Genomic DNA, 27,441 nt, shown 5'->3' on the forward strand with positions numbered 1-27,441 from the left:
GAATGACAACAATCACTTTGTAACAGCATGCAGCACGGGCTCTGAATGCAAAACCCTGCAGACGCAGCTTCCAGAGGAACCTTGCTGACTGAACACAGCTGCATTCACCAAGGCACTACTGCGAAAAACCACACAAGCATTTTTTTTAGGCAAAACATGCAAGAAAGCAAGACACCATGAAGGCCCCTAAAAGGATGAATAGTGAGAGTTGGAGCTTTTAACCAGGCGCAAACAAGCTTCTAATAAAATCCAGACTGGCTGCTCAACACAAGCCAGGGACACAGATCATTATGTTCACTAATTGGGCTACTGAGAGTCGAATCATTAGGCAGGCCTGATTGGCTGGCGGGATGCAGCAGAGATGGACTACAAAGGTGTGCAGATCTGAGATGAATCAAATAATACAGGAGGTGCTGTGTGGGGAGACGTTCAGGTAGCAGTTGACCAAGGAAAACAACACAGATTTCCCATATAGCCCTGTAAGATGGGCATTTTCACCCCACACCCTTATGGGTTTGTTTACGTTGTCCTTCGGTTGCTTGTATCTTGAGCTGATTTAACTACTTATTTCAAAAACTCAGGTGTAGTTTCTGCTTCAACATAATATGTCAGGTTAACCAAACATCATTTCTGATGGAACAGCGGCAGGACACCAGTGATGTGGGTGGCTGAGGGACAGGTGACGGCCAGCCGGCCATTCGTATGCTATGCTGTGGAATGTTCTGCAGCTACAGTACCGGTGTGCTGCCACCAGCCCTGACGCCACGCCAGTGGCTGACCAATCAATTTCGATCACATCCGAGTCACAGTTCACCAGGCTGCGCTTGGAGCTGCTGCCCAGCGAGAGGCGCTCTGAAGCAATTCCGTGCTTCCTGCAGCACTTCCGAGCTCACAAGTGATAGCACCTCACTGCCCCTCACTGCCCCTGAGGGGTAAGGGCCACAGGAGAACTGGGGTGTGCTTGGAAGGGCTTCTGTGGAACTAAATGGAGGGACCAGAGGCACAGCTTACCACCAGGCAAGGCAGGCAACTGCTTGGGACACCAGGCCAGTGGGGGGCCTCTGAGGGCAGATGAACTTACTTTGCAAAGTTTGCAATGAAAGTATGAGATATAGACTGTCTATGGTATGAGACCTGAATTCCCCAAGGGGGTCCAGCCTTTACTCCACTTTACTCCCGTTGCAAGTAACGTGTATGGTTATTGTTTATTGACAACAAGTTGTCAGCAACGAAAGCAAGTCAACAAAAATGAAGATGCTGGCAGTGAAAAGAGAAAGAAGAAAAAAGAGGGAGAGTAGGAAAAAAGCATGACAGCAGTGAGTGTAGCAGATAACAAGTATTAAATATAATTCTAAATAACTGTGCGGCTAGTCTAGCCTTAACTGTGCGGGAGGTGAATGACATAACCTCCAGTAGAATTGCATTATTTCTTTTGTTTACTTTGATGTTTTAACTTTTAGTTAACATAGATAGCCGAGCATTCTAGTGTGTCCAGTCAACACCAGTCAACTTGGTCTTGGGCATTGTTAATGAAGTCAACGTGGTCTCTGCCATTTTTAGAGCAATGTTTTAAGTAATGTGATTTGGAAGGGGAACTTGAACATTAGTTTTTCTGTAACTAAATGATGAAAGCTGTGTCTGGCCAAGCTATGAATGCTTGACAGTTATATTTTTTATATCACAATGGCAATGAATGCTGGTTGATGGAGCCCCTCTGAATTTTTGCCCAGGGCCCTAACAGCCCTAACAGGACCTCCATTAGCTTTACCGGAGCCATACTCCATACCACAGGCTGAGAAATGCATGCATGCATACCCACACAATCAAGCACACACGTGCTCATAGTGGGTGGGAGGATTTTCATTTTACAGCCGTGCCCTGTTATACAGGACACCCACCGCAGCTTGAAGGTTTGAAGGCCTTCGCAGCAGAGCCTGGTGGGCCCGGACTGGCCTTGTTCAGTGATCCTGCTGCCTGCTGGAAGAGAGGCCTTGCGCAGGTGGTGCTGTCAGCATGGTGTTTTCATTGCTGGACTGCATCTCGCCCACTCGGACATCTGTTGCTTTGGTCTGTGATGAGGTACAGTCTATCTTGGCTGACAAAACAGTGATAATGAAGTCTGGCTTAACCTTGGTCCTGTCGGTTCGGCTGAGAGAGCTCTGCCTTCCGTCCGCACAGGCAGAGTCGAAGGAAGGGAAAGTTTTTGAACTGGAGCCAACCTCTTTCTCTACCTGGCCTACCCCTTCTTATAAAGGTGCAGTAGGTGTTCGACTGATGAACAAGAGAGTCATCTTCTAAGTGAACAAGCGTGTCATCTTCTGCTAGATGGACACACTTACGACGTGCTATGTAACGTGGTGCAGCATTGCTGGGTGTGTGTGGGACCGAGGAATGGTGAGCGACAAAATCCTGCCACTGCCTATCAAGTATGGCCTGTTGCCAAGGAAGAGGCCTCTTGGTGCAAAAAGGTGTGCTCTTAATCGGCCCGGTTTCAATAAAGCAGAGGGCAGATGCTCTGGGCTCTTCCCACTGGACAAGCTCCCACTGGACCATCAGGCGAGCACCCCTTTAAGAAACATGACTACTATTAATAGCACAATAAAGCAGGAGTGGAGGGGGAGGCTAGCGAGAAAGGAAGAGGAAGAGGAAGGAAGAGCAATCACAGGGCCGAGTGCCGGCCGAACGTCGTGGCTGATTTGATGAGAATAACTTTTGGTTGACTTTCTGATTGAGCCACTTCATTAGCTGGCTTTGTGGGAGACAGCATGGGGCGACAGGGAACCCTAATGGACTCCGCATTGTAAGGCTTCCAGAATGGGGTACTGTGGGAGGTCAGGGCCATCAGGTCCTGCTGGATGTGCAGTGGGGACCTCGGTGAAAATGTAGCAATCACTGGGCGTCATCAGCCTAGTGACCTCTGCCACTTCACAAAGCTTAAATAGCTCAGTGAGGCCATACCACTACAGCAACAGTTCAGCACTTTTAAAATATTATTCTGAAACGCATGCCATAGTTGACACACTGCCAATCAAACAATGGGAGGAAATGAGTCTAAGTTTGCAACTAAAAATGTCCTACTATGGAAAACAAATCATCACGTAGAATGATGTCAAATGATTAGTGCGAGCCTTAAAACCACACGCCATATCACCTTCATTCTTTTTAGGTGTTACTAAAGTCTCCCTGATGTTAAGCTGCGAGAGGCTGGCCAGCTGTTCCTGCTGCTCTTCGCACTGTTACCGATATATTTGGCTTCACTCGCCCATAAATGTGGCCCACCTGAATCCACGGCCCATGTTTTCCTGTCCGCTTGCCAGGAAGTTTGTTGCAAATGTGGCTTAGCCTGAATGCTTCACACAGGGCAACCCTGAGGGGCGAGCCGTCACGGCAGGCTTGGGGTGGGAGCGCAGCTGTCGGAAACTTTGGGGGACGGACAATCCCCACAGTGCCACTGTGATGCGATCCGGCAGCCAGACCCTGCTACTCCCCACTGCCAAAGCTCCACCCAGAGCCTCCCTGTATGAGGGCCGGTGTGAAGCTCTTCGTTATGTGCTCATGAGACCAGGCGTGCATCTCCCTGGTGGTTATCTTCAGCCTGTGGGGCTGCTCACATGTCGTATTCATTAGGAAGCGCCAAGGATTTGGTATAGAGCCAGCAGAAGTCGCAAGCAAACAGGAGGCCTAGTTGGTTTAACAGAAGCATTCATATGAAAGAGACATCCTAGACAGTTGAAACACACACACACACACAAAATGAAAGAAATATATATTCACACTCACCTCCCACCACCTACCATCCACTTTATTAGAAAGTTTGCTTATTTTTTAGAAACACCTAATAGGTGTGAAAGTAGAGACAGACCATCTGCTGTCATACACTTTGTGTATGTCATCCTCCACCTCATCATCAATGGCCAATTCCTGACTAAAGGACCACTGTTGGATAGACGTTTTTTTGTTAGGGAGACAACTCTCGACACAGCAATGACACCAACATGGGTAAAAATTCCAGCAACACTGCTATGCCTAACAGACTGACACCAGCACAACACTCACTACCATGCCAATTCAAAGTAAGAGTCAAGGCAGCGCTGACAATGGGCAAGTGCCCAAATAATCCAGACAGACGGGTCAGAGACCTCCCAGTTATGAAGGGTAGGGGCAGAGGAGGGCTGGCAAAATATAGGGGCAAAGTAGGTGTTACTAATAAAGTTTGTAATGAATGTATAAGTTGGTTTCTGAAACAATATATTTCTATGACATTTTCCCCTTAAGAATCTGACAGATTGGAGAAGGCTTAGATATAACTACGGTTGAAGTAGCTCCTGGTAACTTACCAATGCATTACCAATCCTATCTAGTATTGGTTACATTCTGCCCCATTTGAATGAGCAGACATTTTTTATTGAATAAAGAGGAGTGTTACTATGGCTGCTATTAGTGATATCATTAAGAGGACAAAATATTTTTGGCAGGTTTCCTGAGTGCACTTTGGTGGATCTGTTCACATTGTAATGAAGCTGCAGATATTTCACGTGAAGGGGGAGCGGCTACATTTTTGTAGCAACAGACCGTAAGCCTGGAGTAGCAGAGAAGAGCACTGATAGAGAGCGCAAGCCTGTAAACACCTGGCAACCACGGCTGGGCTGAGAGGAGCCGAGGTTTATTTTGTGGACATGCATTGTGGACCTTTGAACCATGAGTAGAATTTGATTTTGAGTATATGGCCTCAAACGTTAATATAAGCATGATGTTACAAACAAGTCTTTTAAGAGAGGTGTGTGTATACATGATGCCAACAATTAGTATTTGGTTGAAAAAGTAAAATATGATATAGTATGGCGTTGAATGTACAAAGACACTTAGAAAATGTAAAAACTCTGGACAAATTGGGTCGCTGTTAAAATATAGCTGTAAGAGGAAAGACTCACTTGCCTTGTTACCAAGTTTTTTTAAAAAAAGAACAGCTTTTCTAGGAAAGTTTGACAAAAATGCCAAGGGATTGAATGATCAACATAGAATTACTATTTTACTTGTGCGGTATTTAAAACACTCCTGTTTCTATGAAATATGCTGTGAGGTCATCTACAAAAAGTATGAGCAGTCCTCACCACCATTTGGCGTGCCAAATTGAATGCAAGAAATGCAGAACATAAAACTGAAGGGTCAGCTAACTGCAATGAACTCCCCTACTTTGAATTACTCCAGTTTTATGAAACAATGTTTTATATCAGTAACCATGACTACAAAGCTTATTCTCCTCAAACCAGAGGGATTGTAATTCAAAGCATAAAAGAGCAATGGTTTGAGCTTCGTTCCTCCTGCCTGCAGCAAAGCAACTCTGAAACAACTGTTTTAAAGTCAGAACAATCCACTTGGTTGATGGGCCCACATAAAAGCCCTTTACTTTTGAGACCTTCATTAGTGACCCCTATTCTTTTCCAATAAGACCTGGATAAAGAAAAAGTTCAGAATATGTCACACTTCAGGAAATCTTCAGGTTTCATGCCAGAACCATTTGGCTTCATTGCATTCACTCATTTCCTTCTGCTCTTGCACATTCAGGAGCTGAGTACAACAATCATGGAGCAGTTCAGTAATGGAGCTCCGGGCATCACGACTGAGAGCCACACCTGAGAAATGGCTGTGACTCCTCATTTTGATACTAGGTTGCTAATTTGGTACATATAGTTGTACATTATGTTTTGTTAGTCTATATTTTTAGGTGTTTTTGGATGTTTTTATTTATTTCCTGTGAGACAAGAGAAACCACCAAATGCATTTTTTAAACTGCTCTCGAGACTAAAATGGAAGCCTACTGGAGTTAGAGTGAAAATGTTTCCAGCTGTACTGCTCATATTGGTATGTTAACATTAATTAAAAAATTATTTTCAGTGTAGTGATCTAAGAACTACCATTCTCAAGAATCACAATTTATAACTGGATAGACAGGTTTAACATGAACTTTATATAAAGAAGCCTGCATTTCAGAGCTGTCAACTGAATGGCAAAACAGGATTGATTTTAAATTATATCACACAGTCCTAATCAAATGGTTCATCAGAACATTACATTGGCAGATCTGCAAAGCCTCAGTTAAAGGCTTTGATAAATCTCTAAAGTAAACAAAGTGTGGTGCCAGTACAGAAGAAAAAAAAAGATTTGTCAGCTGCTCAGCAAGCATTTAACCACACCAGAAAAGGGTTGGTGATAACTGGGGAAATGGGAGGAGATAGCCATAAAGAAAGCGCACCTCAACACATAGCGATGGCAGCCCAAATCTACGTAAAATAACCAAGAAGGACACAACTACACCAAATAAACCATAAACAGAACCCATGAGTAAAATAACACATTGTTCTACCATTAAACACCCAAGCATAAAACTAACAGCCACTGGGAACCCTAGCCGTGGTCTCCAAGGCAGATGCCACAAGAGCCTGATTCCAGCCAACTGACTCTGGCAACGGTATGAGCCGTCTGGAATTCTAGTCATTGCAGTATCTCCTCAATCCACAGAACCTTCACAGTGAAATAAGCATTCCCACTTCTCTCTTACTACTGGGGCTTCTTTGAGTTATGCGCTAGCTTTTGGTAAAGATGACGCAGAACATTCTGCTGACAGAGGGCTAGGTACTGGCGCAAGAAAGATGTTACAACTTGCGCTTGATATTCATTTTGAAAGGAAAGAAATTCCATTTACTTGATGTCTGCTGAGGTTAGGCTATGAGAAACAGCACAAGTGCAGATTACACAGGAATGGAAGACATCTTAATAAAGGCACAATGGAACTCAATAAACCTTACAAAGAGCTTAAGTAAAGCGTTAGCTGTAAAATGGGATAAATCGCACACTAATATTGCTAGAATTGAGAGTCTGAACATTCACTAACTGCGGTAGTACAGTGTTTAAATTATGTGTAAAATGTCTAAGAAGACCAGTCTCTAATGCACAATGCTGTGCAACATTACTGGGATTACAGTGACATAAATGTAAACATAACAATATATTCTGTCATACTTATGCTGTCATGAAATACCACAATAATCACTGTCCCTTCAAAGTTAAAACCAAGCTCAGTAAACAAAACAGCGCTGCAAACCCAAGGCTCAAAGACAGCAGGAGAAATCCATTCCACCCATTAGTCTGTTGACATCTAGTGCCTTTTACTACTCTGGGGAAAAAGGCTTAACCTTGAGGGAGAAATCCACACAAGAGCGCCCCAGTAAGCCAAGCACAGGACACTTCTCCAGACAGCAGGTTACACAACACAAAACCACAGCTAGAGCTGCAGTTACTAGGAGTCCCTGGCTACAAATTGCAGTGTAAGTTCATGCATTACATACAATGTTATTAGCTTTATCTCTGTGTCGAGCTCATTGCACCTGGGATGCCACACACTGCGCTGCCTCTGAGGGCTCGTCTAAAAAGTATGCTAACAACTCAAAGGTTGTTTGGCCATCAAAGCACAATTACTACTGGGTAGAACTGGATAGATCAGGCACTCAAAAATCTGTAAACCACCTGTCCTTGGTACAGTGCATCAGAACCATTCCTGCTATTTTGCCTAACATGCATGTCTCCATAAACTGCATTACTGCTCTGGACATGTTAACAGTGGCTGTTTGCTATTTCCATTACTGAAATGCTGTTGCCAGGCAGGTCAGCCCTCCATGAAGTTGTCAAATGGTCTATTCCTTCTGTTGTGCATTAGACCTGAAACAGACTACACAATCAAACACATGCATGTACACAAAGAAATGCATACATACGTGCCCCCTCCCCGACAAACACACAGTGCAAACACGGTTTCATAATGGTGCCATTATTCCTTCCCCCTTGAAGCTTTCCAGGGTCAGGATGCATTAAAACATCTGAATGACATAATATTGTATTTAATTTATTATATTTGCATTATGCTACATAAAGCAGCCCAGGACTAATTAACCACACCTATGTTTAATTTTAGAGGTACTTGCACATCAGTGGCTTAATTTATAAAGTGTTTAATCACACTTGGCCCAGTTGGCTATATGAGCAGTGCTAAACATTTAAAGGATGGCAGCATAAAATCAGTGTTTATTCAAACTATTTTGTTCTAGTAAGCAATTAAAACACACTGGGCAAAAAATAACTGGCTGGACTGATTTCCGTTCCCTTCTAACTGATGTCCTGCAGCTTTAGAGTTTTTTTTTTTTTCACTTGCTTGATGATGCATTTTAGCAGGCTGCTCACCCACCACAAAATCCCGTACATCTGTGGTGTCGGTCAGCAGATGGCTCGCAAAGGAACAAAGCTATTGTGACCATAAATCAGCAGCCACTTCTGTCTGTTAATAAGAGGAGGCGAAGAAGATCCGTTGCTAACACGGACGTCTTTTTACAATTCCACTGCAATCGCTTCATCTCCTTTCAGTGCAGAAGGCATTCACACATTGAAGAGCAATGGAGTCTTAAGACAACACGTGAACATCCCTTGGAGGGAATAATTCACTAATTCAAAGAGCCATTCAGGATCAGGAAGATCTAAAACATCATCAAATTCCAGTCTTGTGGACTGCTGAAGCACATCAGATGGAATAGAATATGCAGTCTTTTCAGTAACTGACTGCCTCAGATAATGTCTTTTCTATATAAGTTATTGCATGGTTGCATATCAGAACAGTCTTTTCAAGACTTGATACTATTTAACCACAAAAACATCATCTTCAAGTTCTGTGAATGGCCTGGGTTTCTCATGAACCTACGATTCTCACTTCAGCTAGAAAAAGGTTCCTGCAACATTTGGAAAGCCTTTGGAATATTTAGAAAATGTAGACTGTAATGAAATGGCTATGAACTTCTATAATTGTGATGGTTTGTGTATGTTCTGGGAACATTTTTAGGAAACTAGAAAGCATTCTAAGTATATCAAGGAAAGGTTCCAAGGAAGCATTCAGAGACAATTGGTCAAAGTTCTCAGTATCCCAACAAAGAAGGACCTTAATTACAACCTTGATTTGAAATAGCTCTTTAGCTAACAATCTGGACATGAGACAGCAACAGCTTACATGGTGCAGTTATGTTTTCATGAAAGTTGTTTTCATGAAAATGATGAATAATGTAATAAACTGTCTAACCTAAAAGATTAGAATCTGATTACTTTCAGATTGGTGTCACAGCCAGATTTATTATACCCTGTTTGTAAAATAATTCCTTTTTCCAAAGCAATACTAGCTAATTTTATAATTAGATGATGTTAGTCTACCTACAGCAAGATGTTTGGGATAAGCGTCATCATATTGGCTATAATGTGACAGATTTCCTTGCCATTATACATGAATTTGTTTATATTCATAAGCATATGAAGTTGTCTTTCCCCTGTGATGCACATAGCATGGAGGTATTCCTACTACTCGGATTCAGGGGTAGCGTGATTTATGCATTTCTGTGGATGCACAAAGGGGTCTATTTATGTGTCCCAACTGCACCTGCGCATGTACTTTTCAACCTGCCAAGCTGTTCTCTAATGATGAAGCCATTCCTAAAATAACGCCAGAGGCTGCACATGAATTGTATATTAGAACGCTCAGTGCAAAGATATGCAAGGTATAGGTGGCCTATGTTATATCATGTCAGAAAAAAAATCAATTTAATTTATAATTAAACTATATAAATATATACACTTTAACGCTAAATAGCTGATATTCATGTGTTATTTCTCCTCCAATTTACATACTTATAAGTTTAAATACTCTGCTATTTTAATTGTGACTAGTTACTCAAGGCAGAAAATGCAAAATCTCGTTACACATTTCACATTGTAGCTATGCAGTAAATGTAATATTTAAGATCACTGGAACTTTTAAAATAATATTGCATAGTATTAAGTACAAAACATGCAATATACACATTGTACAGTGCCAGTGCAGAGTATCACAAACCCAGGAAGTTGGGAACTTAATAGTGGATGCATGGTTTGATCTCCTATCAGTGCTCCAAGATAGTTGACCCAATACGTCAGATTCAGCGGTCCCTTTTCTGGACAGGAACACATCAGTCTTCCTACCTACCCTGCCCTTTAAAAGATCGAGGATCTGGTTACTTAGCTGCCCTAGCTTGTATAAATAAAAGTAAAAAAACAAACAAACAATTGAGCGCATAACTTTAGAAGCAAAGTCATGATATGCAATTAACTGCAATCATAGTAGTTAATCGCTTAGTCAGTAGCTTTGCCGAAGCTGTCGTTTCTTTTTCAGCCCATACGTCAAAAGGGAGTGGATTGGGCGAGATCCCTTACCCATAGTGAGTGCACGATTAAAGCACGACCTCGTGGTTTCAATCAAACCTCCGCTGATAAGAAATTCCAATAGCACCACCAAGTGGCTTTCAGTATGTCTATAGATGTTCATTCCAAACAACAATAAAGTATGAAATAAAGGCTTTTCCCCGACCTGTATGATTTTATATCACTGTAGTTTTATGTTTTATAGATGGGCTATAGATATTCATAGATATAGAACAACCAGATTTAAAGACTATAATTACCCGTCTTACATTCTCTTATGCAAGGTAGGCAAATTAAAACGACAAAAAACTATGCGCGCACACGCCAACTGCTTTCATAATCTTTCCTTCCACACCAGTTATTGTAACTATCTACTTCGATAAGTTCGCCTGTGTTACCAATATATGGCCTACCATATGTAGGAATCTCCTAAAATAAAAGTCGGACAGAAGAGTGAGTTTTAAAGGTAGTTAGGAATGATATGTCAACATGTACATACCTCCTCCACCGTGAGTGGCATACATATTCTGTATTCCTTCATCAGCATCGTCCTCCTGAATGTATATCTGCACTTGGTGAAGCAATGAGTTCAATGGGAATAATCTAACTATATTAGTTAGAATATTTGGCTTTAATATTGTAGGCTTTAAGAGAATAATATATTATATATATATATATATATATATATATATATATATATATATATCTGTAGTCCGACGTTGCCGTTGAAGGTGAGAGCTCTTCATTAGATCGTACCGAGGGATATATACATTCCCCTTTTCCAGAATAACCTAAAGAAGATAATAAAAATGGATTTTGCAGCGGTTTGTCTTATGTAGGAAGAAAGAAACAAACGACAGAGTTAGTAATCCTTTAAACTCAGTCTTATCCTCAACCACACTTAGCGCACCTTTTACGATAGCCTACCTGTCCGACTCCGGATACCTCGATGTTTTATGGAGTAAAGTGAATAAATTTTTCATTCAGTAACATCGATTTTTCACCCCAAAAAAAACAAAAACTCGAACATATATATTATTCAACCAGTAAAATTCAAAAAGCTGCCACTCATTCGCGGCGCTATCGCGGGATGCTCAGTTGCCGATACGATTACTAGAGGGCACTGAACCAGCGTGGTGCACCGCTACTACGCGGAAGAATTGAAACTGCAGGTTCTACAACAAACTCCAGGCGGCGCCACGTACGCTTTACTACAGTATACCAGCGTCCCGGCCATGTAGCTCGTTACCCTCTGCAGTGAGCTTTCCCTGTTATAACACTTTAATGAAAAGCTTGTTAATGAAATGGGTTTGGTGTACAGGGTTGTTTTGATGTCCGGGATTGGGAAATTATGGTTTATTACTGCTAGTAGCATTAGTGAAGCAACGCGGAAAGCTGCGGTAAGTTTAATAAGTTCCTTACACGAGTTGATACTTTTTGAACAGTTTTTCTTTTACTCCATTCCATGGTCCTATACACAGATATGCAAACATATGCACTACCAAACTTACCTGGGGGTGGGGGTGGGATGCAAGCATTGTAGAACCAGCGACAGCGACATTGCTCATGTACTCACCCTGGGTCGGCAGCAATAAGTCCCTCAATGTAAAACAGGAAAGGCTAGTATGCAATAAAGATCCTATCAGCTGAACCAGACAATGTATGTCTGCTTTTTGCTATTTTTAAATAGTACTGAACAGTTTCACTTTTGAGTGGATGGTGGCAAGCTTAAGGCCCTACTGGTTCACAGCTGTGTTTGTTTTCTGCCACAGTGATTTCTGTCACAGAACTAAGTGACTAAAGACTAAATGTATTAAAGTTAAGAAACTTAAACGAGAATCATAGCCATTAAATGGCTCACAGGTATTAAGGAAACCTACTAGCTAATCAATCTTCTGGCATTTTTTTGGGGGGGGAAAGCCTATTGCCAGACATGATGAAGTTTTTAACACAGATCCTCACTGTTGTCATGACTCTAAGAGTAAACAAGTTGGGTAAAGCAAGGCCATGATCAGCATTACTGAAGCCCATCTGAGCTCACCGAGTTAGCAGGGCTTGGTTTCATACTGGAATCATCAAAGGCCCCACAGACAAAGGTAACTGCAAAGTAATTGTTGTAGACAACATTTGAGAGAGAGATATATATATATTTGCAAGTATTTGCATGCGTGATCAGTTACAATGCATTGTGTATTTGTGTAAAAAACCTATCTACTGAAAAGTTGCTTTAGGAAGGAAACAGGCAAACTGTATTATACCATCATCATAACAACTAACCTGCTGATGATATCAGTGAGTATCATGGTGTGCAATGGTGAATACCAGCCCTATGCACTTTAAAACGCACGCTAATTACGCTATAGGTCTTCATCTTCCACAATGGATATACACTTCGGCCGTCTTCACATCCTGGTTTTGATGGAACTAGTATTGTCCCTTTAGGCATTAACGTACCAAGTCAATTCTCGTGATCTGCTGTACTTGTACACTGTAGCAGTTCCAAGAAAGCGGGCGCAGAAATATTTGCCCATAATGCCGTGCGATAGGCTGACAAGTGGATCCAAGATGGCGTAGAAAGTAAGGCTAGGTAAGTGCAGACTTCCTTCAAGACCTTTTATCCGTGTGCCTCTCCGACTCGGACGTACTGAGTTATATTGTTATGCTGGCGAAGGTATAGATAGTGCGTGGCCCAACGAGCTATAAAACCCAAACGAGCACCGCTCCCCTTTGCGGTATCAGTCGATACACAATAAGGCCCGAGCCGCAGTCCCAGAAGCTGGCTAACGTTAAAGAGTTCGTTAGCCAGCTCGCTAACCCAACTAGCCGCTTCGTCTGCAAGTGGCTCGTCTCGCCGAGCCCCAAGTTAGCAGCGCTGATTTCACGGGCGACTCGACGCTTGTGTTATAAGGCGCCAGCACGTCTCGTATTGTGGATGTTGCTGGGCGAACCTGCTCGCCGCTGCGTAGACGGGACTACGGGGGCGTTGGGACACCGAGGCCGTGAGGAGCGTCCTGCTAGCTGGCCGACATCACAGTTAGCTCCGCTAGACCGGAGTCGCAGCCCGCGGCCGCTCAGCCAGCGGCGCCGTATTGTGCTCACCGGCCCTTGGACGGAGTCGGAAAAACAACGGCGATGCCCCCCCAAAATCGCCTGTAATGTTACCGGACCCGCGTATTATTCGGTTTTCTTTTTCTGCGGCGTCGGTTCGCATTTTCTGTGTCACAGCACAATAAGGCTAGTTGTTTTTCTTCGCTTGATGGACATGCAACACACACTCAGACGGGACATCTATTATTAACTGACCCGGAGTCCAAATATAGGCTGTTTATATTTTTCTTAGTGTCTGTGTCGCCTTTTTTGGTGTGATCGCGGTTAATTAGATGCACGGGTTAAACTGCACGCTATGGCTTGATGTTGAGACATGCCTTGCGTTTGTTTTCTCTCTCCTATATAGAGCTGGATATGGAGCTCACCGTGACCACAGCAGTCGTACACATTTTATACTCTGTGTATTAGAAACTCTAGCGTTTTCCTCCGAATGTGTGTTTTAATGTTTCTTAAATGACGTGCACTTTGCTTTGTAAAATGACACTTTCATCAATACCACAACCTTGGGTCGTTTAGTCTTCCGGCGTCTCAAACTTAAAATCGCTCCCGGTGTACCCCTGACATCCTGGTCAATATACAGTTCACTATTAAAAACCCATGTTTTCTTCACGGTGCTCTCTCTAACCCTTCTTTTGTTCATTACTGATACATTTTAAAATGAATGATAAAATGGTTTGTGCCTTCCCTGTATGTTCTGCTGTTTCCCCTTAAATGCTCCATCAAGCTTGTTTTTGTTTACTTTTGTTATGTTATATTTTTATTGAGCAATGATGCTGTAAATTGATTTTAAGTTTGAGTATAACTTGTAATAATAATCATCACAATCCTATTTGTCTATGGTCTCATGCCACAGACGTTATTGAACACTTGGTTGGTTTACCCAGGAAGAACAAGCCATTTTGCCAGATGTGTAGATGAACCACTAAAAGGATGGCTCTTTGTAGAAATTGGCCTTGATCTCATCTTTCACAGTTAAGAGCAATGCTGTATTGTCGAAGTTGATGAGAGCATGGTTTGTAGCACATTCGTGACTTGCCTGCTTCAAACTATAAAACATGGAAGGCTAATTGCACAGGCCCCAGCTGTACAACCTGATCCAGCTGGAACGTACAGCTGCGCCCATGTTACTATGGAAAAGGGTGAAATGACTTAACAGCACTGCAGTTGGTCCCTAACAGCTGTAAGCTAAGAGATTAGCCATGGCATGAATACCAAAAGAATGAGAAAAAAAAATTGATATGACTAATTCCTGGCTTTTATATACATTGAGCAATTTCCACAAATATGCAGATGTTTGGTGTTTGGTTATTATAAACATTTATATGTAGAATTTATATATATATATATATATATATATATATATATATATATATATATATATATAAAAAACACACACTCACACACACACTTATTTCATTAAATAAACGTTTGACAGTGCAGTTGCAGTGCCATTCTCTTGAGCTACTTGGGTAGTGGAGGGGCCACACTAGTGTCCTTTTGGTCCAGGTGATTCCCAACATGTGCTTTTATTTTGCATCAAGATCTAGCCTTACAAAGAATGTTCCTTGATGACATCCCAGTATAAGATGTTTTACCCCTGGAATGTCAAAATGAAATCATGTCGTTCTCCGATTCTGCATGCTTTGTTGATTTCACTGGTCCATCAAACCTGATTTAGCTCACTAATGGCTTAATAAATAACACACAAGTCCACATGAGTGTGTGAGCATGGGGGAGCTCCCAAACACTAACTGGTGCAGCTCTATGGCACTCCTGGGTTTGGGGAAACCTCTTCATGTCATCCCCCTTTACCCCCCCCTCCCCAGACACTCTGTCCCAGAGTCATGGAGGACAGGAGGCCACAGAAGTCATGTGAAGAAGCCATTGGATCGTTAGTAAGGCAGGAGTATGAGGCAGCGGTGGCCCACAGTACGGAGGCCCTGCTGGCCCTGGGGTCATGCCCCCCCTCCCCAGCCATGGTTCTTCTCCGCAAGCGCGCCCTGCTCTACCGGATTGCAGGCCTGCTTCAGCTGGTAAGCTTTCGGTGGGCCAGCCCTGCAATTTCCCGTTTGTACCATGCTTTCTCCCATCTCATAGAAATTCCTGTGTGTCTTCAGAAAGTTTGTTCTTCTTGGGCACACTTGCATTGCCTCGTTTTGGTTCAGTGACAAGTTTTGTTTTCATGTCAGTAAATGGCTTTGAGTAATGAGTAGCAGTTGACATTTGGAAAACTTGTTTTTATTAACAAACAGCTGGTAATGGTTTAGATGCAGACTGTTTCCTTATGCTGAGGCTAAGGCCATGTGAGCTAGAGCAGAGACAGGCTGATCAAGCTGTGGAGAGCTACAGCATAGCTTGGGGTTTTCTCTGCTGAGCTTAAGAGCACAATAAGTTTAATCATCAGTGAGCAATTTGTGTGGTCTACTGTAATGGTATGGCCATTCCTGAGCTAGTAACTTGCTTTCCCTTCTGCAGAAGGACTATAATCAAGCTGATGAGGACTGCAAGCATGGTGAGGGACGATGAAATCTTCTTTTGAATAAATGTTCCTATGCAAAGCTTTGAGTATGAAAACTTGTTTTCAAACGTTTTGAAAGCAGTTCCATACAAGATGAAAAGAAACTCTAAAATAATCAAATGCATTTGCGTCATATGGTATAAAGTGTGTGGAGTCTGCCTGTGGGTCAGATGGGCTCATTTTTATATATATATATTTGTGTGTGTGTGTGTGTGTAGTGCTTGCTGAGGAGCTGGGGAAGGGAGAGGGAAGTTTCAGGCTGGGCCTGCAGAATATGGTATTAGATGGAAGCCTGCAGGAGGTCTTCAGTATTCTTTCTAAAGCTCTGTATGGAGAACCGCTGGTAAATCAATCTGCCTTCCTTTCCTTATCAGAGCTCTTCTGAAGTGCTACAAATGTTGATCAGTGGCTCAGTGACTAGTGCTGTGTAAATAAAATAAACATACAACTGCTCCAAAAGGTCAATTAGAACTAAACATGAAGACTCTGATAGCTGTAATCTTTTATGTGAAATATATAAAATGGATATCTCTTCATTGTTGAAGAATGGGCTCATGGCTATGGATATGACACGGCTGAAAAACCTCCTCTCAGAAATGGAGGTAAGTTTTCTTTTCATAGCGGTCAAAACTACATCCTGTACAAGAGATTGCACTTCAGAGCTGTCTAATGGGGCATGTCTAAACAAGTCTCCTGCTGCGCGCCTTGTCAGCCCCCCTCTGTACTTTCATTTGAGTTGTCTGAAGAGCAATTTTTCTTTAGTTTGTTATTATAATCGGTACACCTTACCACAGTTTTCTAAGGCTTTTTTTTTTGTATTGGGAATTTCAGAACTTGTTTAAGATACAAAGTTGAGTCATTAACTATTTGAATCGCAGGCTGTAAGAAACAAGATGGTGACGGATCTTACGGAAGAGAGTGAGGAGGGTGAGTCCCCCCCCCCCCAATTCAGTTTCACAACAAAATCAAAAGGCCAGTTTTGGCTGAGCTCTCATGACTCGCCTGGCTATTTGGCTATACGCACTGACGGGCTCTTGCTTTCTTCCTCTTCCTCTTTCTCTGGATTTCTGTGCGACTGACTCTGACAGATGTTCTTGAGGGTTGGCAGTTCCGGCCTCCTCCTCGAGGGGTCACTAGCAGCGAGGAGTACACATTGTGCAAAAGGTATGCCTGTTCTGCCAACCACTGTTTCTACCTGTGCTTCTTGCACATAAAAAGGGAGAGCTGACTTTTTTTTAAAACAAAAATCTATATGGAGCTTCCTCTATAGACATTCCCATGCTAAATACCTGAGTTATGTGGAAGAGTTTTCAGACGTCAGGACATTTCTGTAGAATATCCCTAAGAATGAAATAATATTTCTGGAGTATGGTCTGATCTCTGGCAGGGTTTTAAGGCAACTGTATATAGATCAATGGCTTTAATTTTTGTTTATCTATATAGGTTTTTAGAGCAGCTTTGTAGTGTAACTTTATTCCTCTACATGGAGATCTAGAGAAGACACTGAATATTACCATGTTTGTCTGTACAAGTTGCTAGAACAGGCTTTTAGTGTAACCCTGTGCATCTTCCTTTTTTGGAGTTTTCAAGCAGGTTTGTGGTGCCACCATATTTCTAGAGCTGAGCGTTACTGTAAGGCCCACTGTGCTGTACAGGTTTCTAGAGCAGGGCCTGTGTCGGTATGGAGCGCAGTGCACATCGGCCCACTCGCAGGAGGAGCTGACGGAGTGGCAGCGCCGCTATGCCTCTAGACTCATTCGCCTTAAACAGCAGCAGGAAGGCAAGCACTACACAGAGAACTATATGGAGGCGCTCATCGAGAAGTGGATCAACTCCCTCACCCCTGAGAAAGTGGTAGGCCTCTCAGCAAAGCTCACTCGCTGCTCACGGTTCATCTTAAATAATCCCACATTCACTGTATTCAGCCATGATTCAGGGTTGGTCCAAGGATTCCCTTCTTGTGACTGATTGGGTGTTGATTACACAAAGAGTGTGTACAGTGTTTGGAACTCTTCCACTATCATGGCTGTGGCTTGGAGATTTGTATAAATGACTTACTTTTTAAAGCAGTTCCTGTATCAAATGCTGCCTGACCCCATGTGATCAATGTGGTCATGAATGGCTGGGATTTAACATGCTCTGTTAGGGCTGTGCAGAGGGCATTGCTGTCATGCCATTCACCCCCCATGTCTTTGTATTGTAGCTCAATGATTGTGTGGATGGAGTTACAGTGGAACATAGCTCAGATCTGTCAGTCACTGTTAACACCAAGAAGTCATCCCATTCCTGGACATTCTCACTTTACTGCAAGGTAAGCGTTCTGCAGCACGAACTAGGATGGACTGACTGGCTCATGCGATTTGGTAGTTGCGACCGACCGAGTGAGTGAGTGAATGTTTGCGTGGGTGGGGGTGTGGGTGTTTCCCTCTCCAAGCTGATTTGTCTGGAAGATTCATAAATCCTAGGTAGGGAGAAGTTCGAGTTTGATATGGAATGAAGTGCTGCTCAATTCTTCTTGTTTGCTTGTCAACGCCATCTGAAGGAAAAATAAAGCATTTAAAATATTTTATTTTACAGTTTTTACTTTTAACAATGTTTACATTTAAAGTGTTTAGCAGCTGCTGTTCTCCAGAGTGACTCACAAAGCCTTGTATCTCCTCAAAAATCATTTATCCTTAATGCTGGTACATAAATACTTGAATCCTCAGACCCGTTACTAGTGTCAGTGACTTTTTTATTATTAGTTAACATCCATTTAGGGCTTGTCCGTGTTGTGAAGCTCAGAGAACCATAGCGCTGACCACCCCCCACGTGCCCAACCTTTGCTCGTCCCCAGCCCGCCCGCACCCTGCACCGCATCGCCCTGCTCTACGATGCCAACCGCCCGCACTTCTCCATCGTGGCTGTGTCGGCGGGCGACACCTCCACCCAGGTGGCTCAGCGCGTGGGCGACGGGGCCTGCCAGGAGTGGAGCGACGCTGGCCTGCTGCAGAACGGCATGGACCACTGCCTCTACACCGTGGAGGTGGCCTTCAGCACGGAGATCTTCGGCACCTTCCGCCAGACCGTGGTCTTCGATTTCGGATCTGAGCCCGTGCTGATGCAGAGGGTGATGGTGGACGCAGCGTCCATTGAAGGTGAGATTGCGTTAAGAGGTGCGGGTCGTTTTTTTTTTTTGTTTGTTTGTTTTTTTTTTCCTCTTAGATTTTTCTTCGGTTTTAGTTTTAATTGCATCGTCTCCCTGAGCTTGAAATGCTAGTGAACACATGTGACAAACGTGACCGTAACCTATTATAGGATATATTTAACCTGTATATTTGTGCACACATTCATCAGTTTCATTACGTTTGAATGTGTACTTTGTTGAAGCTACCATGTGGCTTGATGGGGAAAGAAAACAACAAAAAACATGGTTTCTCTTTGCAGGTGGCAGCATGCTCTACTGTTGCCCTTTTGTAATTTTCTATTCCAGTTTTCTGAAGTTTTGAAAAATACATACTTGTTAGGGTCTGCATTCCCCCAAAGCCTCCAGTTCCTTTTGAACCGTGTTTGTGTCCCTACGGAGACGCCGGTTATCGGTATGCCAGGAGAGCAGCTGTGCTTAAAGAGCAGTGTGTCATTCATGCTGGTGCTCCTCTCTCCCCGCAGACCTGGAGCACCTGATGCAGGCGCGCCAGCAGCTCCTAATGACGGCCAAGCGCTGGGACTCGTCCTGCAAGACCATCGTGGAGTTCGCACCCAATGAGAACATGGAGCTAGAGCGCAGCCTCCTGAGCCGCTACCAGATCCCATTGTCAGCTGACCAGCTCTTCACGCAATCCGTGCTGGACAAGACGCTCACGCGCGACAACTACCAGGCCCGCCTACACGACCTGCTCTACATCGAGGAGATTGCCCAGTACAAGGAAGTCAGCAAGTGAGTGCCTTTGAGCTGAGGAGAGCTTCTTGGCAAGCGACCTCTGTGTTCCTCCTAAACCAACTCTATTTGCTCAGTGCTTCCATGCAAATAGTAGCAGAGAAACATCGTGCATGGTTTATATCGTTCTGATGATAATTCAAAAAGTGCATTCTGTTGCTTTGGCTTTGCCAGGCTTTGCTAGCTTACTGCAGCTCCTAACCACTAGAGGTCACCATTGATCCTTATCAAGCGCTACTGCGTTTGTGAATTTCTAGTTGCCTAGGGTACGTGTAAGGAAAGCAGTCATCGTTATGTAATTGCAAGGAGAAAGGCAGCTCTGCCACGTTAGTGCGCTTTGATATTGGACAGAAAGTTGTATGCAGACTTTAGCTGTTAAACAGCAGTAATGTAGGAGTGTGGCGTAGGAGAATTTGCTCTTTTGCTCCAGGAATATGCTACTTAGATGTCAGGCCACATGAGCTGAAATGTGCACTCCACTTTCTCTGGGCTGGTCTTTTTTGCCAAGCCATTACCACAGCACAAATAAGTTCTGGTGTTTAGAACATGACTCTGCCCGGAGCGTAACCACTGTGACACCCGGAAACAGCAGCACCACAGCGAATAAAGATGGTGGCAGTGGTGTCTGCACATAAAAGCTGTCATTTCTGGGGTTTAGGAAGAGCTGGTCGTCCACACGTGGCCCCGCCATGCTGAAAGCCCTTCTGTCTTCCCAGGTTCAACATCAAGGTGAATCTCCAGCTGGTGTCCAGCTTCATGCTGACGGGCATCTCCGGAGGGGCCAAGTACGCCCAGAACGGGCAGCTGTTCGCACGCTTCAAGCTGACGGAGACACTGTCTGAGGACACATTGGCCGGCAGGCTGGTGATGACCAAGGTGAACTCGGTGCTGCTGCTCCCGGCAGGCATGGGTGTTGGCCTGGCCCACCCGGCCAGCAGCAAGGAGCGTGTCTACGAGGCGCTCATCGAGGAGAAGACCAAGGACTACATCTTCCTGCGCATCTGCAAGGACTGCTGTGACGAGCTCAGCCTGGTGCCCGACCGGGAGCTACAGGTGGGGGCGCCAGACGAACGCCAACACGCAGAGGTCAGATTGGCCAGCGACCTAATCAGCTGCCTCTGGGGCTGGTCCAAAGAGTTCGGCACAAGCATCAGCTGGGGGCTGGTCCATCCTCTCAGACTCCGGCTGCCTTACACCATTTAAACCCCCCCCCCCCCCGACATCAAACACGTTAGCTCAGGTGTAAGGCAGGGTTTCAGCCTGTGTTTCTCTGGGTTTTGAGTTTTTTTGTTTCGTGATACTCTGTGGTTAAAAGAGGATTGACGCATGACACTCTCATGAGTAGAATTGTGAGAGCAGACTCCCAGGGCCTTCTGTCACAGGCCTGCTCCATTTGCCCGGCAGGCCGGCCTCCGAAGTGCAGGCTTTGGCCTGCATTACCCCACATTTTCCTAAAAGGAAGCGGAGAGCTCCCGTTCATTACTGCCGCACACCCACCGCTCCGCTTAAGCAGCACTGAGGCCGGCGGAATGAACCCCTTTGTCATGTGAAATCCACGTGGAATCCTTCCTTCCTGCCTGCTGTAATTTCAAAAGGCTCATTATTGGAACGGGAATGCCCTGGGGTTTGGCACCGCAGCGTGTGTTCGCGGGTTTACTTGTGCTAGTAATCGCGTTGAGTGGGCAGTGAAAAGTCAAGTAAATTGGCCTGATTTTTGGAGACGATTGCTCTGGTGAATTGCTCCAGGTCTGAAACAGATGTTCAAGAAGTGAAAGAGCCCACGAGCTGAGTTGGGCCAGTGGGTGCAGGCCTCAATGTTGGTGCATTAACGCAGTTCATGTGCGTCTTGCCAGGTGGAGTTGCAGTTCCAGCTCAACAGGCTGCCCCTGTGCGAGATGCACTACGCCCTGGACCGCCTCCGGGACAACTCCATCCTCTTTCCCGATGTCAGCCTCACCCCTACCATCCCCTGGAGCCCCAACAGGTGAGGCCCAGAAGTATCAAAGTTGGGTGGATACGTTTGTTCTCATATCCATACAGGCATCAGTGTGCACAGACAGGCACGTAGGCCCGTCGGCGTCTGGTGTGTAAATTTGACCTCCTCGGCCCCTTTCCCTCGCCAGTGTTCACATCTCCTGGCGAGTGGTGGCTGTGTGGTTGTACGTGCTCTCGGAGAGCCTGACGCCCTCCTCTTCCTCACTGCAGGCAGTGGGACGAGCAGCTGGACCCTCGTCTGAACACCAAGCAGAAGGAGGCCATTTTAGCCATCACCACGCCCCTTTCCATCAACCTCCCACCGGTGCTCATCATTGGACCCTACGGCACGGGCAAGACTTTCACCCTGGCCCAGGCCGTAAAGCACATCCTCAAGCAGCCTGACACGCGGTGGGTCCCTGCCTCTCCCTGGAAGGCAGGACAGGAAGTGCTGAGAATTATCTTGGCCACCTTGGTCACTTTCAGTCATAAACAGACCAACACGAATGTTTGTGTTTGCCTCCCAGGGTCCTCATCTGCACCCATTCGAACAGCGCCGCAGACCTGTACATAAAGGACTACCTTCATCCATACGTGGAGGCAGGCAATCCACACGCAAAACCTCTCAGGTAGCCTTCCCAGCCCAACAAAAGGCCGCTTCTCACGTTTGATCGCATGAATAATCTTCGTAAGACTTGGGTGAATACCTTCTATCTCTGAAACTAGCCTTCATGCCTGAAGCAGCTGTGATGGATACAGTTTCAGGCCCATCTGTGGTGCCTTGCTGGCCTTTCTCAAACATGACCCTGCTCGCTATTGTGCTGAGTAGCTTCAGTTTTCAATGGCACGATATTCGAAGGAGGGGAGGGAGAGGACTCGCATGTTTCCAGGGTTAGTTAGACATCTTCATAGGGTGTTTAGTATATCATAAGGTGTTAGCCACTATCTAGCATTTATTAGCTGCCTGTGGTGTATGGAGTAGCATAAAAATCATTATGGTCTGGTTTATGAGAATGCTCTGTAAGAGCTGCTACAGGATTGAAACAAGGTCCTCCCTCTCTGTCTTCCAAGACACCTGAATGATGTGTAGACACTAGTCAGGCATGCTGACACAGGAATCGTACAAAACATTTCATAGAGCCTTTCTGTTGTCTAATAAGAGCAAATGAACAAATATCTTTAAGTAGTGTAGTATATTTAGTTTTCAGTGGTTTAACCTAAGTGTCTACCTTTTTATAGAATCTGCATTTGGTCTTCGAATATTATCCGTTATATCCATTATCCTCTCTAGTTGAATAGTGTCCATATACTGTTGATGTTGTAGTTGCTGAATGCTGTCTGTGGTGCATGTGTGTAGGGTTTACTTCAGGAACCGCTGGGTGAAGACTGTGCACCCGGTGGTGCAGCAGTATTGCTTGATATCTGGAGCTTACCTCACCTTCCAAATGCCCACTCGACAGGACATAGAGCGCCACCGTGTGGTGGTAGTGACACTCAGCACCTCCCAGTACCTCTGTCAGCTTGACCTGGACCCTGGTGAGTGCATGGCCACGCACACATTTGTACACCCACCCGCCCACCATCCATCTGTGCAAGTTTTCGTGTTTCATTCCTCTGCCAGTCTCAGAGTGCCTATATTGAATATATTTAGCTTTATTTTTTCTTTTTTTTTTTCCCTGATTTGAGTGCTAGAGTATGGGAAGATATTTATGGCCCAAGGGAAAATTTCTGATGTCAGTGGCAGGGGAATATTTTATCCCATATTTGCAGTCATGCTTTAACTGCACATAACCAGAAGCATATAAGCACTCTTGCTGTTGTTCTCTCTTGTTCACTATCTTTAACTTTTTCACATCCTCTCCTGCCCCTCCCTCTCAGCTTGCTGGAGCTGTAAATAAAAATGAAATCATTGCAGTTAGCTTTCATATAAATCCTAATCCCAAGATGAAGATGCTGTTTTGGAAACATATCCCAAAAGGCCTGAGTAGACTCTCCCCCCCCGCCTCTTCCGTAACAAAACAGTCTTTCAAAAACGGAAAGAAAGTTCTCCTTGAATGAAGCGGCCTGGCCTATAACGGTTTATTAAGAGAGGCTAATTCCTGCCTTGTATGTGTCTGCTTGCAGGATCATCTGTTGCTAAGAGACCCAGCTTGCCTGTCTAACACAGTCAGCATGATTAGCTTCCACTGTTGGCGGCTGGTCTGCCCCTCCCATCGCTCTCGCGTTCTCGTACCCCCCCCCCCACTCATTTTCGTGCTCGTTTGCGCGCTCTCTCTCTCTCTCTCTCTCTCTCTCTCTCTCTCTCGCGCGCGCTTTGCTCTCTCATTTTTTTAAACAAATCAGGAAGTGCTGCAGGGTCATGGCTGAAACCACAGTCCTCACAGTTGCAGGATTAGCTCGAGCTGGTGAAGGTGCACCGGCGTGACACCCACTCGGTGTAGCATTCTCTGTCCTCTGACCTTCGGGCCTACAGGGCAGGGGCTTCGGCAGGGCCAGATGGGGCCAATGGTGGGCCTGCAAGAAGGAACAAATGTATTTATTTATATAGATGTATAATATTCATTCTTAAGTGTCAGTGTAACATGGTGCATGGTTCGTAAGTGCAGCAGCAGACCGGTGGTGGCCCAGGCTGGTATGTCCCTGGCAGTTCATGTGCTAATAACAATAGCTGGGGTTAGTACATTGTAGATGATTACATGATGACCAGATGGAGAGGAGCATCCACTACTTCATAAGTTAGTTAGCTCGCTCCTCTGGCCGGATGGCGCATACTTTTTCTTTCAGAATACATATCATGCAAGTTGTCAAACTCTGCATGAACTTTGTTCAATTTCATGCACACGCATTAGCTAGTTGGAACAATAACCAGCTGACTGTTGGCTTACTGTTACCTTGCTTGACTGTCACCCGTCTCTCTGTCATTAAAGTTCTGCGATGTATCGTTCTGTCTCAAACAATTCTGGTCGTATTTGTGGTATGCGTCATAATCCAGAAAGCCAGTGTTGTCTAAATATCATTCTTTAGGAATCCTGTCCAGGGGTAGTAGCTCTGGTAGCTGGGGTCTATTTGCATGTGTCTGTGCATGTCCCTGAAAGACCTTTTCAAACATTAAGCTGCCTCTGACTGAAGATGAGGTGAGAGACAGTAGCACTGCTCCACTGCTCCACTGCATGGCTGGGTTTCCACCAAATTAAAATCTTCTTTCTGCCATCTTTTTTTTTTTTCACTTTAACAAAACCCAGTAATAATGTGCATGTCTGTGTGATTTTGTGTTGGGGTAGGTGGTATGATCAATTCATGTACTTGCATAAGTCTGAGTCACTTTACCATCTACCTTCATGTCACTGTGCATGACACCCACACAACCGCACAAACCCCCTTTTTTTCATAGTGACCTGTGCATTTTATCAAGAACCGCTCTTCAGCTCTTTTTATCCTCCAGGGCTGTCTGTTGGCTGCTTGGACAAAACCGTGTGTATATATACTTGTGTATGTGCGCGTGCGCATGTGCATGGGCTGTGGTCATGGATTATTAATGTCCTCTCCTGTGAAGCTCCCTGTAATGAATATTTTATTGTGTGTGTGTGTGTGTGTGTGTGTGTGTGTGTGCGCGTGCGTGTGTGTCAATGTAAAGGGCTCTTCACACATATCCTGTTGGACGAGGCGGCCCAGGCCATGGAGTGTGAGACCATCATGCCGTTGGCCCTGGCTACTAAAAGCACACGCATCGTCCTAGCTGGAGACCACATGCAGGTAGAGAGATGGATATACCAGGGCTCCACTTCACGCAGCTGAAGTCCTGCCCCTCCACCTGCGTCAGCCTTTCTCCTTAAAGGAACACGGGCGTGCCGGATTTTTGCGGCACCTGTCTGCCGGACTGTTTCTGTCCACCTGACTTTGGAACGTAGAATCCAGCATTTGGTGAAATTCAATGGGGGAAAAGTGAAAGTGCTTGTAGGTTAGAGTGTTAAAGTTGCTAAATCTTTGTGTACAAACGTGTACTCTTCCTGAATGGCGGATGGCTGAGAGGAAGCATTGGACTCCGCAGACAAACGCTGGTGTGCTAACAGGCTGCTAATAAACAGTCTTTTAGAGAGGTCCCTCGTTATCTCACTCACGACTGCTGCCTCGATCATCCAGTGCTCTGCAGCTCGTGCCCAGACCAGCCTAGAAACCTGGGCTGCCCTCCCATATGCCCCCATCACTGCTGCCTAACCTCTGCCCTTTAGCCTGTGAACACACACTGCCCACAGAACGTTTCAGTACAGTACACCAGTGTGTGGTGGTGGGAGACTGCAGTCCACCCTACCGGCTGTATCTAGGGCCCGGCGAAACTCATGGCCTTGAAAATCGCGTCACAGACCATGAAATCAGACTTTTCCTATGAGATGCAGGAAAACTGGGGGGAGGGGGGAATGATCTGGTACGGGACTTAAGTGGGCAGTACAGAGTTAAATGTCAGAGCTCATCGCTTTTCCTGTTGCTATGGAGACGAGTCAAACGAGAACATTGTGCGTAGGATTACCTAAATGTAGCCAGCTACATAGTAATGATGCGTCTTGACCTGCATACTGCTAAACCAGCTAATGTTAGTGCTAGCTAATGGGCGCTGCTTATCACTGAATTCTATGACCAGTAGAGAACCGTATGAAAACACTGATGGGTGTTTTCATTTCAGTGAGACAGAGAATGAAGCCTCCTGAATTCTCCTGAATGTCATTGTTTTCAACTCAGCCATTTAGGCTGTTAGCTTGGCATGGCAGGCTAGCCTATGTGGCTAGCTAGTGAAGTGTCTATTTAATAAATGAATCCCATCGTTTCTGAGAAACTCTGTGAAATTAACCCTTATTTTACAGTGAGTTTGCGCCCCTATAATTAGCGCATCTCATGTATTTAGATTTTGTTGGGGGAAATGTTTGTAACGCTTAGGAAGGCTAACGTGCTCTGGTCTGTGGCGTGCCCTGTCCTCTCCAGCTGAGTCCGTTCGTGTACAGCGAGTTTGCGCGCGAGAGGAACCTGCATGTGTCCCTGCTGGACCGGCTGTACGAGCACTACCCCTCCGAGTACCCCTGCAGGATTCTGCTCTGCGAAAACTACCGCTCCCATGAGGCAATCATCAAGTAGGTGTGAACTTTTTTACATCGCTTTTCCTGACGAGGCTGACGTGCAAAGGGAGAAAAAAAACCAAACAAACAAGCAAGCACGCACGTATGCGAATGCTTACGGACGCTCACTCCCTCGCCCTCGTTTTCTCTCTTCTCACTCGCACCCCAATGCCAGTACACACAGTAGCAGTTTTAACACGTCTGGCTGCAGCTCCCTTAGCTCACCCTCCCAGCTGCTTGTGGTGGGAGCGGGACGGGATGCGGCGGTGGGATTTGTCTGTTGGGTGAAGTTCAGCTCATCACACCTTTTGACTTCATTAAGGTCGGGCCGAAAGCGCCTGTTCGTGCTGACTTTTGGAAGTCACAGGGAAGCAGACCGCCCTTGATTGGTATGCTTGGGTGCTAAATTGTTGATTAAAATTGGATACTTTGAGTGTCGTCTTTAACAAATTTACATAGCATCTGTTTGTGATAACTCGTTTAGCATAAAATATACATGCACGATCTGCTAGGAAATATTCTTAGGTTTTAATAGAGAAGGTTTGAAGTTGATG

General features: G+C 44.9%; 2 protein-coding genes across 8 annotated transcripts in view; one reads left to right on the top strand and one right to left on the bottom strand.

Annotated features, from left to right (window-relative positions):
* Positions 1-11,390, bottom strand: part of pitpnc1a (phosphatidylinositol transfer protein cytoplasmic 1a) — a 38,604-nt gene extending 27,214 nt beyond the window's left edge. Inside the window, exons 1-2 of one of the 3 annotated variants that reach the window (XM_035527429.2) lie at positions 11,194-11,390; positions 10,766-11,057 (exon numbers count right to left, since the gene is read on the bottom strand). In XM_035527429.2, coding sequence (XP_035383322.1) covers positions 10,766-10,813 — 48 coding nt within the window. In that variant the 5' untranslated portion in view covers positions 10,814-11,057; positions 11,194-11,390. Of the gene's footprint in view, positions 1-9,922; positions 10,258-10,765; positions 11,058-11,176 lie in introns of those variants that run through there. The other 2 variants (XM_081711305.1, XM_081711304.1) reach the window with 2 other exon arrangements.
* A 1,368-nt stretch (positions 11,391-12,758) lies between these two features.
* Positions 12,759-27,441, top strand: part of helz (helicase with zinc finger) — a 32,505-nt gene continuing 17,822 nt past the window's right edge. For 2 of the 5 annotated variants that reach the window (XM_081711306.1, XM_081711310.1), the window contains exons 1-18: positions 12,759-12,853; positions 15,201-15,407; positions 15,850-15,886; positions 16,111-16,235; positions 16,438-16,494; positions 16,771-16,819; positions 16,981-17,056; positions 17,548-17,746; positions 18,096-18,203; positions 18,729-19,029; positions 19,541-19,808; positions 20,525-20,894; positions 21,662-21,792; positions 22,014-22,193; positions 22,310-22,411; positions 23,140-23,318; positions 25,417-25,535; positions 26,757-26,902. In XM_081711306.1, coding sequence (XP_081567432.1) covers positions 15,219-15,407; positions 15,850-15,886; positions 16,111-16,235; positions 16,438-16,494; positions 16,771-16,819; positions 16,981-17,056; positions 17,548-17,746; positions 18,096-18,203; positions 18,729-19,029; positions 19,541-19,808; positions 20,525-20,894; positions 21,662-21,792; positions 22,014-22,193; positions 22,310-22,411; positions 23,140-23,318; positions 25,417-25,535; positions 26,757-26,902 — 2,636 coding nt within the window. In that variant the 5' untranslated portion in view covers positions 12,759-12,853; positions 15,201-15,218. Of the gene's footprint in view, positions 12,854-14,227; positions 14,346-15,200; positions 15,408-15,849; positions 15,887-16,110; positions 16,236-16,437; positions 16,495-16,770; positions 16,820-16,980; positions 17,057-17,547; positions 17,747-18,095; positions 18,204-18,728; positions 19,030-19,540; positions 19,809-20,524; positions 20,895-21,661; positions 21,793-22,013; positions 22,194-22,309; positions 22,412-23,139; positions 23,319-25,416; positions 25,536-26,756; positions 26,903-27,441 lie in introns of those variants that run through there. The other 3 variants (XM_035521918.2, XM_081711307.1, XM_081711308.1) reach the window with 3 other exon arrangements.

Source organism: Electrophorus electricus, chromosome 3, assembly GCF_041902795.1.
Source record: "Electrophorus electricus isolate QZ-2024a chromosome 3, ASM4190279v1, whole genome shotgun sequence".
NCBI lineage: Eukaryota > Metazoa > Chordata > Actinopteri > Gymnotiformes > Gymnotidae > Electrophorus > Electrophorus electricus.